The sequence below is a fragment of the Rhinatrema bivittatum genome, chromosome 4 (assembly GCF_901001135.1).
Source record: "Rhinatrema bivittatum chromosome 4, aRhiBiv1.1, whole genome shotgun sequence".
Taxonomy (NCBI): Eukaryota; Metazoa; Chordata; class Amphibia; order Gymnophiona; family Rhinatrematidae; genus Rhinatrema; species Rhinatrema bivittatum.
In genome coordinates this window covers 480287114-480307337 of record NC_042618.1, presented here as the reverse complement: position 1 = coordinate 480307337, position 20224 = coordinate 480287114, and the positions used below count along the sequence as shown (strand labels likewise).

Genomic DNA, 20224 nt, shown 5'->3' with positions numbered 1-20224 from the left:
GACTTGGCCTTTGCATGCACTGCGGAAAACCTAGCCACGCGATACCCTCCTGTCCTATCTGTCCAGGAAACTTGCAGACCTAGGATCCACCGGAAGACTCTTCCTAGGTCTAACCTCTCCATCTCCTCCACTGACACTCCCAGTCTCTATCATTTTGGATGCCCTCAGATTCCACACTCTAGCCCTCATGGATTCCAGGGCTAGTGGGAATTTCATACTTTGCCAACTCATAGAGCACCTACGAATCCCTATTGTTCCGACACCCACACCTCTACTACTGTCATTGATATATGGCGAGCCTTTGCCTGGTGAGGTCTCTGACACCACTCAGCCTCTTTGTCTCCACACAGGGTCTCTGCACTCTGAGACCATTACATTCTTAGCCTTGGATAAGGCTATACATCCAGTGGTACTCGGAATACCATGGCTCCAGATCCATTCACCCCAATTAGATTGGAGTACCCTCGAACTATCTCAATGGGGAAAAGCCTGCCATGGAAGATGGCTAGAAGCAGTGACTCCTATGCCTTGTTTTGCTACCACCACCTCCCTTCCAGGGTTACCTCCACAGTACCAGTCTTATCAGGATGTGTTTTCTAAACAAGTGGCAGATACCCTGTCACCTCACCGATCCTTTGACTGTGCCATCAATTTAGTACCTGGTTCCGAACCTCCTAAAGGAAGGGTGTACCCACTTTCTCTATCCGAAGCAAAGGCTATGTCTACTTACATTCAGGAGAACTTAGCAAAGGGCTTCATCCGGCCTTCAAAGTCACCGGCTAGAGCCGGATTCATTTTTATGGGTAAAAAGGATGGATCTCTCCAACCATATATAGACTACCGTGGCTTGAATGAGATCACAATGAAGGACTGCTACCCACTGCCATTGATCTCTGAAATTTTTTGATCGGCTACAACGAGCCAAAATATTCACAAAGCTGGACCTCAGAGGAGCATATAATCTAGTTCGCATACGCCGGGGCAATGAATGGAAAACAGCATTCCATACCCGCGACGGCCATTTTGAATACTTGGTCATGCCCTTTGGCCTTTGCAATGCCCCGGCCGTGTTCCAAAACATGATGAATGAAATATTCAGAGACATGTTGTACGACTGTGTAGTAGTGTATTTGGATGATATATTGGTCTTTTTGCAGAATCTCCAGACTCACCATTTAGATGTCTCCAAGGTTCTTCAGAGACTCAGAGATAACCATCTATATGCAAAATTAGAGACATGTGCTTTCCACCAGGAGTCTGTTCCTTTTTTGGGATACGTAGATTCCAGTCAGGGGTTCCAGATGGATCCGCAAAAGACCAAGAGCATTTGGGACTGGCCCCAACTTACTGGTCTAAAAGCTCTACGCCGCTTCCTTGGCTTCACCAATTACTATAGATCATTCATTCATCACTACTCCACCTTGACCGCACCTCTGACTGCCATGATGCGCAAGGGAGACAATCCCTCTCAATGGTCCTCCGAAGCCGTAACTGCCTTCCAGGAACTCAAAAAGCCATTTCTTCAGGAGCCATGTCTATGCCACCCTGATCCTCGACGACCTTTCATAGTCGAGGTAGATGCCTCGGATGTCAGAGTAGGTGCTGTCCTCAGCCAGCATGGTGACACCCATACGCTCCATCCATGCTCTTTTTTCTCCTGGCGCTTTTCCCCTGCCGAGAGAAACTACGATATAGGAGATAAAGAGCTACTTGCAATCAAATTGGTGTTTGAAGAGTGGCGCCCATGGCTCGAGGGTATTCAACACCAGATAACGTTTTTTACGGATCTAAAAACCTCAAATATTTACATCATATGCAATGTTTGAATCACAGACAAGCCCGCTGGTTGTTGTTTTTCAACAGATTCAATGGTGGTACCCCAGGCACTCAGGAAGAAAGTCCTCAGATCGGCTCATGATTCACTTCTTGCAGGTCATCCTGGTCAATCCAGAACTCTGAGCACCTTGCAAAGATACTACTGGTGGCTATCAATGAAGGAGGACATACGGACCTATGTAGAATCATGCTCTACATGTGCAAGACAGAAACCACCTGCCAGTCATCCCTGGAGACTTGTCCAAACTTTACCTGCTCCCAGCGAATCGTGGACACACATATCCACGGACTTTATTGTTGACCTACCTGTGTCTAGTGGTAACAACACCATTTGGGTCACTGTTGACCAGTTTTCCAAAATGGCATTACCCGCACTACCATCTGCTCCCAAATTGGCAAACTTTTTATCTGGTGCAAGCATGCAAAAGGGGCGGAGTTAAGAGCACACACATTTAGGTAAATCACAACAGAATAATGTGCGGCAATAAGTTAAACTGGACAATAGCACTATAAACAAAGCATAAATAGTTTAATGAGTGCACACAACAATAGTGCACAAAGTTTAAATCAAAAGAGACGTAAACACGTAGTCATACAAAGCTCCGACACGGCCGTGTTTCGCATCAGGCTGCGTCAGGGGGATGAGTTCCAAAAATTCTTAAGGGGGCTAGAAATGAAGCTCTGGTTGCGGCAGAATCGCAGGTGTCAGGTACTGAAACTTCAAAACACGGACTCCCGAGCTGATTCGTTAATTTGCAAACGTGTGGAAAAAGATTTTAGCCGTCCGGGGACATCGCAAAGAACTCTGAGACACTTCAAAGAAGTGGACCCGAAGGTCTCAATCACATGTAATTGCGGGATAAAGAAGCGGGTTGATAGCAAGCGATCAAGAAACTCTTACTGCGCTTAAGCCCGACATATTGAAAGGTTGAAAGGTTTGTGGGTCGTATACTCGCGATGTCCGAGGTATCGCTCATCTCGGCCCAGGGTTCACAATTTCCAATAAAGTCATAACACCCCTATCTCTCATCGGTTAGTCCTTCACCATGTTGTCCCTCATTCTCCTGCACCTGTCTTTCTTTCAGTTATTCTTTCTCCATGGTGTCTCTCATTCCCTTGCCCCTGTCTTTCATTCAGGTATTGTTTATCCATGGTGTCTCTCATTCCTCTTGCTCTATCTCTCATCCGTTATTCTTTTCCCATGGAATCTCTCATTCCCTTCTTTCTGACTCTCATCCAATATTTTATTCCCTATGGTGTCTCACATTCCCCTATCTGTCATCCAGTTAGTCTTTCACCATGTTGTCTCTCATTCAGTTATTCTTTCCCCATAGTGTCTTTCATTCCCTGTATATCATTCAAATATTCTTTCCCTATGGTGTCTGTCATTTCCCTGCCTCTGTCTCTCATTCGGTTATTCTTTCCACATAGTGCCTCTCATTTCCCCTGCCTCTGTTTCTCATTCAGTTATTCTTTCCACATAGTGCCTCTCATTTCCCCTGCCTCTGTCTCTCATTCAGTTATTCTTTCCACATAGTGTCTCTCATTTCCCCTGCCTCTGTCTCTCATTCGGTTATTATTTCCCCATGGTGTCTCTTGTTCCCCTGCCCTATCTCTCATCTAATTATTCTTTCCCCATGAAAAATTGTAATTCCCTGTCTCTCATTCAGTTATTCCTCTACTTGGTGTCTCTCATTCCTCTGCCTCTGTCTCTCATCCAGTTATTCTTTTCTCATGGTGTCTCTCATTTCCCTGCTTCTGTCTCTCATCCAGTTATTCTTTTCTCATGGTGTCTCCCATTCCCCTGCATCTGTGTCTCATCCAGTTATTCTTTTCTCATGGTGTCTCTCATTTCCCTGCCTCTGTCTCTCATCCAGTTATTCTTTTCTCATGGTGTCTCTCATTCCTCTGCCTCAGTCTCTCATCCAGTTCTTCTTTTCTCATGGTGTCTCTCATTCCCCTGCCTCTGTCTCTCATCCAGTTATTCTTTTCTCATGGTGTCTCTCATTCCTCTGCCTCTGTCTCTCATCCAGTTCTTCTTTTCTCATGGTGTCTCTCATTCCCCTGCCTCTGTCTCTCATCCATTTATTCTTTTCTCATGGTGTCTCTCATTTCCCTGCTTCTGTCTCTCATCCAGTTATTCTTTTCTCATGGTGTCTCTCATTCCCCTGCCTCTGTCTCTCATCCAGTTATTCTTTTCTCATGGTGTCTCTCATTCCTCTGCCTCAGTCTCTCATCCAGTTCTTCTTTTCTCATGGTGTCTCTCATTCCCCTGCCTCTGTCTCTCATTCGGTTATTCTTTCCACATAGTGCATCTCATTTCCCCTGCCTCTGTCTCTCATTCAGTTATTCTTTCCACATAGTGTCTCTCATTTCCCCTGCCTCTGTCTCTCATTCGGTTATTATTTCCCCATGGTGTCTCTTGTTCCCCTGCCCTATCTCTCATCTAATTATTCTTTCCCCATGAAAAATTGTAATTCCCTGTCTCTCATTCAGTTATTCTTCTACTTGGTGTCTCTCATTCCTCTGCCTCTGTCTCTCATCCAGTTATTCTTTTCTCATGGTGTCTCTCATTCCCCTGCCTCTGTCTCTCATCCAGTTATTCTTTTCTCATGGTGTCTCTCATTTCCCTGCCTCTGTCTCTCATCCAGTTATTCTTTTCTCATGGTGTCTCTCATTCCTCTGCCTCAGTCTCTCATCCAGTTCTTCTTTTCTCATGGTGTCTCTCATTCCCCTGCCTCTGTCTCTCATCCAGTTATTCTTTTCTAATGGTGTCTCTCATTCCCCTGCCTCTGTCGCTCATTCAGTTATTCTTTTCTCATGGTGTCTCTCATTTCCCTGCCTCTGTCTCTCATCCATTCTTTTCTCATGGTGTCTCTCAATTCTCTGCCTCAGTCTCTCATCCAGTTCTTCTTTTCTCATGGTGTCTCTCATTCCCCTGCCTCTGTCTCTCATCCAGTTATTCTTTTCTCATGGTGTCTCTCATTCCCCTGCCTGTCTCTCATCCAGTTATTCTTTTCTCATGGTGTCTCTCATTCCCTTGCCTCTGTGTCTCATCCATTTATTCTTTTCTCATGGTGTCTCCCATTTCCCTGCTTCTGTCTCTCATCCAGTTATTCTTTTCTCATAGTGTCTCCCATTTCCCTGCTTCTATCTCTCATCCAGTTATTCTTTTCTCATGGTGTCTCTCATTTCCCTGCCTCTGTCTCTCATCCAGTTATTCTTTTCTCATGGGGTCTCTCATTTCCCTGCCTCTGTCTCGCATCCAGTTATTCTTTTCTCATGGTGTCTTTCATTTCCCTGCTTCTGTCTCTCATCCATTTATTCTTTTCTCATGGTGTCTCTCATTTCCCTGCTTCTGTCTCTCATCCAGTTATTCTTTTCTCATGGTGTCTCTCATTCCCCTGCCTCTTTCTCTCATCCAGTTATTCTTTTCTCATGGTGTCTCTCATTTCCCTGCTTCTTTCTCTCATCCATTTATTCTTTTCTCATGGTGTCTCCCATTTCCCTGCTTCTGTCTCTCATCCAGTTATTCTTTTCTCATGGTGTCTCTCATTTCCCTGCCTCTGTCTCTCATCCAGTTATTCTTTTCTCATGGGGTCTCTCATTTCCCTGCCTCTGTCTCTCATCCAGTTATTCTTTTCTCATGGTGTCTCTCATTTCCCTGCCTCTGTCTCTCATCCAGTTATTCTTTTCTCATGGTGTCTCTCATTTCCCTGTCTCTGTCTCTCATCCAGTTATTCTTTTCTCATGGTGTCTCTTATTCCCCTGCCTCTGTCGCTCATTCAGTTATTCTTTTCTCATGGTGTCTCTGATTTCCCTGCCTCTGTCTCTCATCCAGTTATTCTTTTCTCATGGGATCTCTCATTCCCCTGCCTCTGTCTCTCATCTAATTCTTCTTTTCTCATGGTGTCTCTCATTCCCCTGCATCTGTGTCTCATCCAGTTCTTCTTTTCTCATGGTGTCTCTCATTCCCCTGCCTCTGTCGCTCATTCAGTTATTCTTTTCTCATGGTGTCTCTCATTTCCCTGCTTCTGTCTCTCATCCAGTTATTCTTTTCTCATGGTGTCTCTCATTCCCCTGCCTCTGTCTCTCATCCATTTATTCTTTTCTCATGGTGTCTCTCATTTCCCTGTCTCTGTCTCTCATCCAGTTATTCTTTTCTCATGGTGTCTCTTATTCCCCTGCCTCTGTCGCTCATTCAGTTATTCTTTTCTCATGGTGTCTCTCATTTCCCTGCCTCTGTCTCTCATCCAGTTATTCTTTTCTCATGGGATCTCTCATTCCCCTGCCTCTGTCTCTCATCTAATTCTTCTTTTCTCATGGTGTCTCTCATTCCCCTGCCTCTGTCGCTCATTCAGTTATTCTTTTCTCATGGTGTCTCTCATTCCCCTGCCTCTGTCTCTCATCCAGTTATTCTTTTCTCATGGTGTCTCTCATTCCCCTGCCTCTGTCGCTCATTCAGTTATTCTTTTCTCATGGTGTCTCTCATTCCCCTGCCTCTGTCTCTCATCCAGTTATTCTTTTCTCATGGTGTCTCTCATTCCCCTGCCTCTGTCTCTCATCCAGTTATTCTTTTCTCATGGTGTCTCTCATTTCCCTGCCTCTGTCTCTCATCTAGTTCTTCTTTCCCTATGGTGTCTTTCTGTCCTTGTACCAGGTCTCTCATCTCATTCCTCTCTTCCTCAGTTTTTACTGCATATAATTATATTTTCATCTGCTTATGCCTCCTCAAACTATTTTTCGCTTGTGCGTTTCCCAGTCTGTGTTGCTGTGGGAGTCTATTTGCATGGCCACCAATATTGTCCCACGTCTCATCTGTTAGTAATGGGTCCTGAGTAAGCAGCAAGCAGCTCCCTGAAGATTTACCAGTGCTGGATCTGCAGCCACTGCAGTGCTGCTCCGCTCGGTGTCACTGTGTTGATGGGACTGGGTTACGAACTGTCTGTCCAGGCCAGAAACAGTCATGGAACCAAGCTGGCATCACTCTGCAACTTTTTACCTCCTCATTGCACAGGCCCAAACGTAAACAGCTTATCACTCAGATATTTCCCTCCCATTTTGTTGCTGATGTGCATATGAGTTGTTGTCATGAACAGTTGTGGACCCAAGTGACTGGCAAGGTCTAGGCCGCTGCAGCAGCTGCCAGGGTCTGGGTAGCTTTGATCTGGAGGCTCTGGGGCTTCGGAGTCAGCAGCAGGCCCTTCCAGGAGGCAGGAAGGGTTGGAGCATGCACAGGGCCTGCTGCTGAGGAGGCAGGAAGGGAAGCAGCTGAATTCAGGAGCCAGAATTAGCAAGGAAAGAAGAAAAGCTTAGGCTTCCTATATTCCTGCCAAACAGTGGCTTCTGCAGGCTAAGTTCCTGACCCTTCTTCACCTGCCCGCCGGGACAGTGTCCTGGTTCTGAGACTCATCCTTCAGAGCTGCCAGTTCCTAGAAAGATAGAAACATAACTTCAGAGAAAAACCAGATGGCCCATCCAGTCGGCCCAGTTGTACCTGACGCTTGTGCTTAAGGAGTCACATAAGCCATCCCCACTTATTGTTCTTTCCTGTTATCCACACTGTGACTGGATCTAGCGAGCTGCTGTTCTACTGCGGCCATCCTGTCCTTCCAGAAGTCATCTCTCTTTATCACATTTTTTTCTTCTGCATCCTAGTGCTTAGTCTAAAGCCCACCCTAAGCGCCATCACTGGAGAAACGTGTGCTGATAAGTACCAGGCCCGCGCACTCAGCACAATGGGCTCCTCGGCTCACTTTCTTCCAGCTTTGATAGGGGCTGGAGAATGCATGTTTGCTGGGTTTTCCTAGCCAAACTCTCTCTGTGTTGCTATTTATCCATTTTTCCCCAGGACTCCCTCTATCACTGGCTTTACAGTATGCATTTCTAATTTTCTTTCACTGAGGACCCTGTATTTTCCTCTATAAGTAGCATTAAACTATACTATTTTGATTACAATGCAGTTTGCTTAAAAAAGATGTTACCCAAATGACTCTTCTGATAGTCAGGCTGATGCAGTAAGGACGCGTTAGAAAGAGTGTGGCAGTGCCGGGCGCACCCTCGTTTGCCGCACGCACAGTTCAGATCACATACCGCTCGATACAGTATTTAAATTAGACGCAAATGCAAGACACGTCCAACCCGCGTCCAAGAAGAGCAATCCATTTTACTGTATAGAGCGCTATACAGTAACCTGGGTGCGCTGGTACCTGTCATTTCAAATGACAGGTACCAGGAAGTGGATGGTTCTCCTACGCTCGGGCATCGGGGATTGCCAGTCTTCTCTCCCCTCCTCCCGAGGCGTCCACCGCGGCTCCCCTGCCTCCCGGGGGCAGCTGGCGGCGAAAGCGGCTTCCAGCAGCCCCGCCGGCGAAGGCGCATGAACGCACGTCCAATTTGGGCGCTCAAGCAGCGAAGGCGCATGAACGCACGCCGTGACCTCGGACGTCCATCCGGGCGCTCAGGTCACGGCGTGCGCTCATGCGCCTTCGCCGGCGGGGGCTGCTGGAAGCCGCTTTCGCCGCCGGCTGCCCCCGGGAGGCAGGGGAGCCGCGGTGGGCTCCCATGTTACTCACTTGCTCCACTTCTTTGACCGGAGCCTGCCTATTGCTGTCACATCCCTCTAACGCCAGGGTCAGGGTAGGCGGTAAATTAGCGGGTTAAAGATGCGGAAAAACAGTTGGTTAAAAAGGCGATAATGGGGCCGCACGTTACTGTATGGGAGGGAATAGCTAATCCGATAGTTTACATATCATATATATACATGCCGCGGGTGGAAAGGGATACGCGTCGATTTAAAGAAGCGGTAAGGATTGGTAAAAACGGATAGTGAATCGCGGGTTAGACTTACGCGGCCACATTGTGGGTAGAAAGCGGGTTAGAAACAGGGTAACCGCGGCCGCGCTTTCAAGCTGCCGCTCCCTCTTCCATTAGGTCTAACGGCTTTCTGTTCTGTAACTGTGTTTCTAGGTCTCAGATTATCCTGTCGTCCTCTCTCTGGAGAATCACTGCTCCCCTAAGCAGCAGGCAGTGATGGCATGCTACTTAAAGTCTATTCTGGGTGAAAAACTGCTAGCCTGCACCATTGAAGACCCGTTCTCAGGAGTTCTGCCTTCCCCAGAGGTAACAAGCTGCTTGCTCTTTTTTTTGGGAAGCATAGGTTGGTTTTCAGTTGCAGTCACAGTTTGAGACCTCACCAGGGTTTCATGGAGCACAATGGAGGTTTCGATGTTGCACTTTTGTGCCTCTGCTGGTGGGGTTTATAATTCCCCTACAGCAGTCTAGGATAAGGAAGCTACAGTGGGAGGAGGAGCACTGATGCACAGACAGATACTGGGGCGAACCCCCACTGAGCAACTACTGTTCCTATCAGTACTGGGCTTGATCTCCAAGCCTGGAGGCAACCACTGCAGTTTCTCATCTTGAAATGGGCCAGAACTTAATCCTAGCCCGAGGGAGCATCTCTTGTTTTACAGGTAGCAAGAATTTCTATTTGGAATCTGGCCCGCCAGAATTATGGGAAATGTGGTCCAGGAGCTTGCATTCCCTTTAGTCCGATGCCCATCTGCAGTACATTTCTCATGACGTGTAACAGGTTTCTGCACTTCCAACCCATCACAAAGTTTCTAATAATCTAATAATGCCTACATTACAACGGCTGCGCTCGCCTGGCCTGTGGGGCTATTTATATGCAAATGACATCCAGCATATTGTGCCTATAAAAAAAGATGTTCCTGGGGAGCTTAACATTTATTTATCTGTCATCGTTGATTGGCTCTTGCAGAGAAAATTAATTTTAAACTCTGCTACAATGGAGATCCTCCATAGAACTTGGATATACTCTTCTGGATGTCATATCTCTGGCCCTCAAAGCTAAGTCGGAGAATATTACAACTAGGGATGTGGTAAAAGATCTACGATAGCTGTTTTTTAGAGTTCAGGCTTTGTTCTGAGCTTCATGGGGGAGATATTCAAAACTGAATAAGCGAGGCTTATGTGGCTAAGTAGTTGCCGCTTAATACGTGCCTACATCCCTTATGTGGCTAAAAGTTGCACGCACATAAAGTAGGTGTGTACTGAGTGGATCGGGGGCGGAGCAAGTTAGCCTTTTAAATTTTGCCGATATTCAGAGTTAACCGCAGAAGAATATGTGTAAGCTTAGACGCACCGTAGAGCAGGTCTAAACATAGCCAGGTAGCCTTATCTGGCGCAGTCCACCTACGTACAGCATAATTTAGTCGGATTAGTTCTAACCGGCTAAGTTACTTACACGGCCAGCTTTGAATATCTTCCCCAATGTGTCTAGGGTAATCCAGGCAGCTTTTCTGAAGTTGCAGATTGTTAGTAAGCTTTGCCCTTTCCTGGATCTGAAGCTTTTTAAAATGGTGATCTGTTGGTTGTGTCCTAAAGCAGCTCACACATTGTTTACAATTGAAATGCTAGGATACTATTGGGGTGTCCTAAATAAATCTCTTCTGTAGCGATGCTTAGTTCATTACATTGGCTCCCGATTATGGCTGGACCCAGTTTAAGATCTTGGCTCTTACGTGTAGGGTGATGAAGGCAATGGACCACTCTATTTATTTAATAAACTGAACGTCTAGTCCAGTGGTTCTCAACCTTTTTTCTGTTGGGACACACCTCACATGCATGACACACTGGTCCTCACATACATGACACACTGAACACATGACAGTCACAGGGCTAACCCCACCCCTCAGCAATGGGTATAAAGCAGAACTAGAACATTCCCCATACAATTCAGCATACAAAAAAAGATATTCTGGTGTTATCTCAATAACAGCAACACAAACTCCGTCTACAATCAGGCGCAATAGCCCTACTTATAAAAAGACAGTAGTCCACCACCAATGCATGTCCCGAGAAAACATAACAAATAAGATGAGGTATTTTACTAGCCTACATGCCAGTTAAATACCTCACCTCGGTCACACACACTAAAATCGACCTTCACCAAGGACAGAAAGACCACAAATTATAAATATGGAGACAGAAACTGGAATGGAAAACCAAAAAGCCACTCTGCATGCAGTGCGAACCTGGAGAAATGGAAAGAGAAATATAGCACCTAACACAGTCCCAGGATCTGCAATAATGCACACAAACTAAACCCGCGCAATGTTACACCTGTAACATAAGTTACACGCCTGTTGCATACGCTTACCCTATGTAGCTGCTCCTTTCACATTTTTGTTTTTACTATTTTTCTCATTTTATCAAAGTTTCTCTTTTGAAATGGGGAGAGAAAGGGAGTAAGATTAGGAATGGGGAGGGGAGAAGAGAAAGAGGAAGGAGCGTGAGAATGAAAAAGGACAACGGATGGGGAAGAGGAGGGAAAGAGGGAGATTCTTGAATCGAGGAAGGGGAGGAGGGAGTAGGAAGGATTGGGGAATGGATTCCAGGATCTGGGGAAAAGGGAGAGCTGGGAAGGGAGGGTCCAGGATTTGGGGAAAAGGGAGAGCTGGGAAGGGAGGTTCCAGGATCTAAGGAAAAGGGAGAGCTGGGAAGGGAGGTTCCAGGATCTGGGGAAAAGGGAGAGCTAGGAAGGGAGGTTCCAGGATCTGAGGAAAAGGGAGAGCTAGGAAGGGAGGTTCCAGGATCTGGGGAAAGGGAGAGCTGGGAGGGGAGGTTCCAGGATTTGGGGAAAAGGGAGAGCTAGGAAGGGAGATTCCAGGATCTGAGGAAAAGGGAGAGCTAGGAAGGGAGGTTCCAGGATCTGGGGAAAAGGGAGAGCTGGGAAGGGAGGGTCCAGGATTTGGGGAAAAGGGAGAGCTGGGAAGGGAGGGTTCAGGATTTGGGGAAAAGGGAGAGCTGGGAAGGGAGGGTCCAGGATCTGAGGAAAAGGGAGAGGTAGGAAGGGAGGTTCCAGGATTTGGGGAAAAGGGAGAGCTGGGAGGGGAGGTTCCAGGATCTGAGGAAAAGGAGAGCTAGGAAGGGAGGTTCCAGGATCTGAGGAAAAGGGAGAGCTGGGAGGGGAGGTTCCAGGATCTGAGGAAAAGGGAGAGGTAGGAAGGGAGGTTCCAGGATTTGGGGAAAAGGGAGAGCTGGGAGGGGAGGTTCCAGGATCTGAGGAAAAGGAGAGCTAGGAAGGGAGGTTCCAGGATCTGAGGAAAAGGGAGAGCTGGGAGGGGAGGTTCCAGGATCTGAGGAAAAGGAGAGCTAGGAAGGGAGGTTCCAGGATCTGAGGAAAAGGGAGAGCTGGGAGGGGAGGTTCCAGGATTTGGGGAAAAGGGAGAGCTGGGAAGGGAGGGTCCAGGATCTGAAGAAAAGGGAGAGCTAGGAAGGGAGGGTTCAGGATTTGGGGAAAAGGGAGAGCTAGGAAGGGAGGTTCCAGGATTTGGAGAAAAGGGAGGGCTGTGAAGGGAGGTTCCAGGATTTGGGGAAAAGGTAGAGCTGGGAAGAGAGGATCCAGGATCTGAGGAAAAGGGAGAGCTTTACACTGTCTAACAGTAACTGTATCTCCAATCACTTGATTGACATTAACATATTGTAGCTAATGCAATAAAATAAAATATTTTGCAAATAACATGTGGAAAATGTTATGATTCAGTTGTATGTTTGTTGTATAACTTTTTACCCCTTACTGAATACCCTCATCACTCTCCTCCTCTGATCCACTATAAGGATCTTCATAAATATCCACCATCTCTAAACAGACGTATCTTCACTCAGTCAGTCCCCCCCCCCCCCCCATTACCCCCCAACACCCAAGAGGCCTAATATTCGTCATAAATGATCACCTCTGGGTTAATTACCAGCAGTTGTGTCTTTTTGACACCATGTCATATAGGGCTGGCACAACCTCTCAAACTTGGACAGTTGTTTCTGTTTAATAGCAGTAAGCCTGTTCAAATGATAAATACGAGCTAATCTCTGAGAGACTTTATGCATGGATGGAGCTAGAGGGTTCTTCCAACAACAGGCCACTTCACTTCATGCTGCTATTATCACTTGCAGTGGCAGAGTGACCTCGGCGTAAGCTTCCTCTGTCATGTTTAGTAGAAAGAACCGAGGATCTTTGCTTATGTTCACTCCCACTATTTCTCTTACTAAACCTATTATCCCATCCAAAAACTGTGATATTATTGGACAATTCTACCAAATGTGTAGAAACGTACCACTCTGACCACAGTTTCTCCAACAGCTACCATCTAAAGAAAAGTAAAACATATGCAATCTGGCTGGAGTTAGATACCAACGGTATAGCATTTTGTTTTCTACTATAGGAATTGAAATGGAACACCCTTTGACCATGATGAAACAATGATCCCAACGTTTGTCCTCTAACTTAAAACCAAGATCCTTTTCCCACTTCTGTATATGTGTGGGTGGAGAGATAGGGTCTTTATTAAGTATGCGATATATTCTAGAAATCCCTGTAGAAATAGCTCCTGCATTTTTGCAAAACCCTTCAAAAAGGGTCTTTCCCTGCTTCAGTCTTCTCTTCATCACATTTTGAGATAAGAAGTGAGTAGCCTGTAAATAAAAATAGTAATCAGAACGGTCAAACTGGAATGTTTCTTGTAATTCCTGGAAGCCTCTAATTTGTGTCCCATTCCAAAGATGCTCCAGTCTGCCACACCCTTTTTCTTCCCATCTGCTCGCTCTCTTTGCCAAGCAACCTGGTATGAACTCGCTATTCATAAAGGGGCGGGTTTTCAGAGCCCTGCTCGCCTAAATCCGCCCAAAACCGGGCGGATTTAGGCGAGCAGGGCCCTGCGCGCTGGTGAGCCTATTTTACATAGGCCTACCGGCGCGCGCAGAGCCCCGGGACTCGCGTAAGTCCCGGGGTTCTCCGAGGGGGGCGTGTCGGGGGTGTGTCGGGGGGCGGGCCCGGCAGTCGCGACGTTTCGGGGGCGTGTCGGCAGCGTTTTGGGGGGCGGGTACGGGGGCATGGCTACGGTCCGGGGCGGTCCGGGGGCGTGGCCGCGCCCTCCGTACTCGCCCCCAGGTCGCGTCCCGGCGCGCAGGAGGCCCGCTCGCGCGCGGGGATTTACTTCTCCCTCCGGGAGGCGTAAATCCCCGGAGAAAGGTAAGGGGGGGGGTGTAGACAGGGCCGGGCGGGTGGGTTAGGTAGAGGAAGGGAGGGGAAGGTGAGGGGAGGGCGTTAGAGGATTCCCTCCAAGGCCGCTCCGATTTCGGAGCGGCCTTGGAGGGAACGGGGGTAGGCTGCGCGGCTCGGCGTGCACCGGCTATACAAAATCGATAGCCTTGCGCGTGCCGATCCAGGTTTTTAGCAGATATGCGCGGCTCCGCGCGTATCTACTAAAATCCAGCGTACTTTTGTTTGCGCCTGGAGCGCAAACAAAAGTAGGCATATTCGCGGAGTCTGAAAATCCGCCCCAAAGAGTGGGGATCTATAAAAATATTTCTGGTCTCCCTCCACATGTGATTTCCACTTATCCCAAATATTCAAAGTCAAGATAACCAGTGGGGGGGCGGGGGGACGGCAATCCAACCCTAACGTTTCCCCATACTCCCTCCATGCCAATCTAGAATGATTTTCAATTGTGCAGCTGCATAATACCACAACAGACAAGGGACTCCCAACCCTCCCCTATCTTTAGGCAAATATAGTACTTGACTGCTCGCCCTAGGAGGGCGTTTCTTCCAAATAAAATGAAGAAATTTCCTTTGCCAGAAAGATAGTTGGGTGTCAGAAATTTCAATGAGCAAAGAATGAAAAAGATATAGTAACTTGGGAAGTGCATTCATCTTTATGGTGGCAATTCTGCCTAGCCATGAGAGATCAAACCTCTCCCACTTAAGTACATTTTCAGAGGTTTTTCGCCAGAGTCCCAAATAGTTCATATCATAAAGTTTATCTAGGTTTGTGCCCACTTTAACTTCCAGGTATTTTACTAGAGATGTGCTTCGTTTAAAGATATTGGGTCGGGCGCGCCGCAAAAAATTTTGTTTCTGCATGATTCGGTTTTTTTTTCCAGCAATTTTCGACGAAGTGCATTAGTGCGCACTAATGGCCCTTACTGCGCACTAACAACCAGTTAGTGCACACTGTCTCAGCATTAGTGCGCAGTACACCGAACGAGATAGTGCGTACTGTTGTGACCATCGCTGCCCAACGTCTCCACTACGCCCACCTTACCTCTTTGGCGACTCCCTCTTTGCCTGTTGGAAGTTTGGCTGCCGCGGCGTCATCATTATGTTCACCTCCGGCGTCCCCGGACCGGCTAAACGCTGCACTCCGCCATGTTTCCCAGCAGTCTAAGGGCGCGCGCGCGGCCCCAACTCAAGTACCAGCAGTGGCGCAAACCTCAGGGGCGTCCCCCTGAGGTGACATCATCTCCACCGGATATTTAAGGTCTCTGAAATCACTAACTAATCAAGTTATCAAGGAGTTGGATTACAAGGATGGTTTTCTTACATTCCTAGCTACTCTGCCTCCTTGGAGTTACCAGGGGTACCCGCTCCTCGGGGGCCTTGTTTCCCTTTGCTTTTCAGATCGCAGTCTGGAATCGGTACTCGCTCCTCAAGGGCCCATGCACTCGGACTTGCTACTGAATACCACTTCTGCCAGGATGTCATCGCTGCCTACAACACCAGTGAGTTACCATCTCTCTCTCAGAGCGTTCCCTGGAACCAGGTACTCGCTCCTCGAGGGCCTATACATTCCAGCTCCTGGGCTTCATTGAGACATTGTGTGAGAGTTACCATCAAGGCTCTGTTCCTGAACTCTGCATACCCTGCCTCCTCACTATATTCAGTTTCTCTACAGCTCAGCCTCCAGGGATCACTGTTCCACTATCTGAGGGACTACAGCCCAGCCGGGCATTCCAGCTCACTACTGCCACCTCTGGTGGTTCCATATACTGTTTAATAAAAGAACTGGTGTGTGTCTGTCTCCATACTCTGAGCCTGACCGGTGGTCCCTCTCTGGATCTTCCCCCGGGGACGTGGTCATCTGCCACTGGCCCAAGGATCCACCCACAACTACCTCAAACACCAACAGATTGCTAACTCCATGGATCTGGCACAACTTAATGCCTTGCGCATTGTGGAGCAGCAAGACGCCTTGGAGAAACTTACTTCAGCGTTTTATCAGCTACACACACAGTAAGGTAGTAGCCGTAATTCTCGCAAGCTACCCCCATGCCTCTTCTCTTCATAGTCTGGGCAAACAAATAATTATGGGAGTAGCTTGCTTGTTACGGCGGTTACTACCCTGAATCAATTAAGCCATATACTTCACTGGGAATACATATCCAGCGCAACACACTGCTTCAACGGCAGGGGGAATAAAGGAAAGAGGAATTATATTCAGACAACTAACAAGGACTGAATGGCACAGGCTGGGTAAACAAGCATGGGAGTAACTTGCTTATTGCAGCAGTTGCTACCCCTGACCAATTGAGCTGGATGTTTCGCTTGGATGCAGCTCCAGCGCTCCAGCTCCAGCGCTGCTCTCTACATCGATGGCGAGGGAAACTGGAACCAGGGGGTTGCTGATGGGGGGCCAAGAGTAACAGATAAGCATGAGGAAAAAAAATATATAGTGGAAAGCTTGCTGGGCAGACTGGATGGGCCGTTTGGTCTTCTTCTGCCATCATTTCTATGTTTCTATGTTTCTATAAGGTTCAAGGCACAATTTCCAACCAAGAAGGTCAGTTACAGGAGGTAACTTTAAAAACTGCTGCACCACTGGCGGCTCCAATTCGCTTTTCTGGTGAAATTCAGAAGGCTCAGGGCTTCTTAAACCAGTGCTGCATGCATTTTGCCTTACAGCCATCTTTATTTCCTACGGCTCTTCCAAGACTACCTACATCCTTTCATACCTGGATGGTAGGGCCTTGTCTTGGGCATCTACCTTGTGGGACTGCAAGGACCCCATTTTGCAGGACATAGAAGGATTTATGGACTTGTTTAAATCTGTCTTCAATGACCCTGCTCAAACTGCTGTAGCCGGTTCTGCTGTGGTGGAATTGAAGCAGGGCAGCAGATCATTGGCTGAATTTGCCATCGAGTTCAAAACTCTTGCAGCAGAACTTCGCTGGGACCCCAAAAGTCTCAAGACTCTCTTTTGCAGAGGTCTGGATACCCGTTTAAAGGACGAGCTGGCTGCTCGTGAAACACCTGACTCGCTGGACGAATTAGTAGCCTTGGCTACTCGGATTGATCACCGGTTCCGGGACAAGGTGAAGGAACTCCGGCCTAAGGTGTTACCTGGGTTAAAACAGGCTAGTCCTATATCCGCACCTCGGATGATTCCAGTAATTCTTGCTGCTGATAAAGATGAACCAATGCAACTTGGTCATGGACATTTAACTTCCAAAGAAAGAAGACTTCGGAAAAAGCGTGGCCTTTGCATGTACTGTGGTCAGCCCGGCCATAATGTCTCTACATGCCCCATTCATCCGGAAAACGGATGGGCCTAAATCCTGCAGGAGGACTGTTCTTAGGCCATACCGCGCCCTCTCCTCTGCTTTCTCTTCCAGTCTCTGACTTACGGATCAGTCACGGTTCAGACTCTTGCCCTGGTGGACTCAGGGGCAGAAGGCAACTTCATTCTCAGACATCTAGTGGAAGACTTAAGGAGTCCCCACATCAAGCTGAAAGATCCACTACTTGTCATCATTTGAAGTGGGCTATGGACGTTCCCCAACACCGCCACTTCCACTGAAGCTCAGTGACGTCCCAGCAGCTCAATCCACTGCTGCTAATATTCATAACGCTTTCCACGTTTCACTTCTGAAACCACTCATACTCAGCGAATTTTCTTCCAAACCTCAAGATCCACCTGTCATCAATGCAGAAGATGACTTAGAATTCAAAGTCGAAGAGGTCCTGGATGTTCGTAAAAGAGGCAATACTTTTGAATACCTTCTGAAGTGGGAAGGTTTCTGCTCCGAAGATAACTCTTTGACATTGTCTAATTTGTGAAAAACGAATGCACATCCCTATATTTTACTTCCTTTTTTTTATTTTAAAAGGGAATTTACTTTTAATTGCCAGAACCGTGTCCTCAGGCAAAGATATGTTCAGAAATTCAGATTTCTCTGCATTTAATTGATATCCTGAGATCCTACTGAAACTGGAGATCTCATCCATCAAAAACGGAAGGGAATTTTCCGGGTAAGCTACCGTAAACAGAATATCATCCGCAAACAGGGATAATTTATATTCTTGTTTACCCCGTCTGCTGCAGTTTGATCCTGGAGGGGAGGGGCTGGATAAGGAAGCAGAGTGAGATTCAGCACAGCTGAGAGGCAGCAAATCTTCAGTCTGCCTGCTGCCCCCCAGATTTTTGCCACCCTAGGCACTGACCTAGTGGGCCTATTGGCAAATCCAGGCCTGTTTATTATGCATTTTCTGTTGTTGTTGTTGGGGGTTTTTTTGTATTATTATTTGTTGCACTCTGCTTTGGATGTTCTTTTATTTATTTATTTATTTAATTTAATTTATTTTTCTATACCGACATTCGATTTGACATATCACATCGGTTTACATATAACAAGATGTCTAAGGCCAGCCTTATAGTGACATGATACAGTGTAACAGATTAATTGAATAACTAGCTAAGTACATATAACTGCTACACAAGATAGTATTACAAATATAATTTGCTTACCAGCATAACATTTTTACAGAATATGTTATGTTCAGAGTTAAATTAACTATATATAGAGGCAGAGAGGGAATTGGTGGGGCTAGGGGGCAGGTGGGCGGGGTGGGAGGGATGGTTATTTGGTGGGAGGGGGGCAGTGGCAGAATTATTTATCTGGTGTGAATGCTTTCCGGAAGAGCCAGGTTTTGAGGTTCTTTCGGAAGGAGGACGTAGAGGGGTCAGTTCTGAGAGCAGGAGGAAGGTTGTTCCAGAGGCGAGGGCCCGCTACGGATGCAGCGCGTTCTCTTGTGGAGACTCGACGTACTTCCCTGGCGGGGGAATGGGGAGTAAGACTGTGTTGGTTGAGCGGAGATTTCTGGTGGGGTCAGAGGGGTCAGAGATCCTTGTAACCAGCTGGCTTTGTCATTATGGACTGCTTTGTGTACGAGCATGAGGGTTTTGTATTGAGATTTGAATGGGACGGGCAGCCAGTGGAGTTGTTTGAGTGTGGGTGTAATGTGATCTGTTTTTTTCTTATTCGTTAGTGCCGGGCGGCAGCATTTTGTAGAAGCTGGAGGGGCTTGAGGGTGGATGCGGGAAGGCCAGTTAGGAGGGCGTTACAGTAGTCTATCTTGGCGAAAAGGAGGGATTGCAGTACCATCCGGTAGTCTGGGGGATGAAGTAGAGGTTGGAGTTTTTTGAGGATTTGGAGTTTGTAGAATCCTTCTTTTATCAGTGTCTTGATATGATAGTTGAAGTTCAGTTCCTGGTCCAGGGTGACTCTGAGGCCTCTAACTGTTGAGAGCACGTTGTATTTGGATAGAGTTGTGGGGTCAGAGATGGGAGTTGCCGTTTTTCTGGAGAGGTGAAGAATTTCCGTCTTACTCTGGTTGAGCATTAGTGCCATTTCAGTGAGGATCGAGGTTATGTCTGTCCGATATGATTCCCATCGGTTTAGAGTATTGATGAAGTTGTCTCTGATGGGGAGCAGGATCTGTATGTCATCGGCGTAAAGAAAGTAGGTGAGCCCTGTTTTGTCTAAGTATTTGCATAGTGGCAGCATATAGACGTTGAAGAGGGTAGGGGATAAGGATGAGCCTTGTGGGACTCCCTGTGAGAGGGGGATTCTTTGTGATGTTGTACTTCCTTGGGTTACTTTAAAAGATCTGTTGGTGAGAAATGATTGGAACCATTGGAGAATGGTGCCACTAATGCCTATTTCTTTTAGCCTGTGAATTAGGATCAGGACCAGGAAGTTCATTTACCAGAATTTTAAATAAATAAATATGGATTCCTGAAAAAAATGTGCCATTAGCTGTGTTTGGTTTGCCAAGGAGAAGCATAGCCAAACATATTCATCCCTAAGGGACTGTGGAAGAACTATCTATAAACCAGTAGTAGACTTGGGCAAGCCACTGCTTTCCTCTGGTTATGAGCAAGAAGAACTGGACCTATTCCTTGGGATCCTGCTGGATGCTTGTGACCTGGACTGTTTGCTGTTGGAGATGGGATGCTGGGCTTGGTGGACCTTTGCTCTGACCCAGTATGGCGGTTCTTAAGGTCTTCCAGTTTCACAGTGTGACCTCCTGTCCATGACTTTCATTTTTCAGTTTAGATGAGCCTTGCAATAGCGTGCACGTACATAACTCAACAATTGAACACCCATCGATTTACACTACCCACTCACGCTGCACTTCTCTTCTAGACCCATCAGAGAAGCATACAAGGGTTCGCTACACCCCCCCCCCCCCCCCAGTCAAATCCACACATCTCTCATCCACCAAAGATCGAGCCTTCTCGACAGCG

The 20224-nt window shown here is 47.2% G+C and overlaps 1 protein-coding gene across 2 annotated transcripts in view; it reads left to right on the top strand.

Annotated features, from left to right (window-relative positions):
• The window catches only part of PLCZ1 (phospholipase C zeta 1), a 180275-nt gene that overhangs the window by 38846 nt on the left and 121205 nt on the right, over window positions 1-20224 (top strand). For both annotated transcript variants that reach the window (XM_029597339.1, XM_029597340.1), the window contains one exon: window positions 8806-8958. In XM_029597339.1, coding sequence (XP_029453199.1) covers window positions 8806-8958 — 153 coding nt within the window. The remainder of the gene's footprint in view (window positions 1-8805; window positions 8959-20224) is intronic.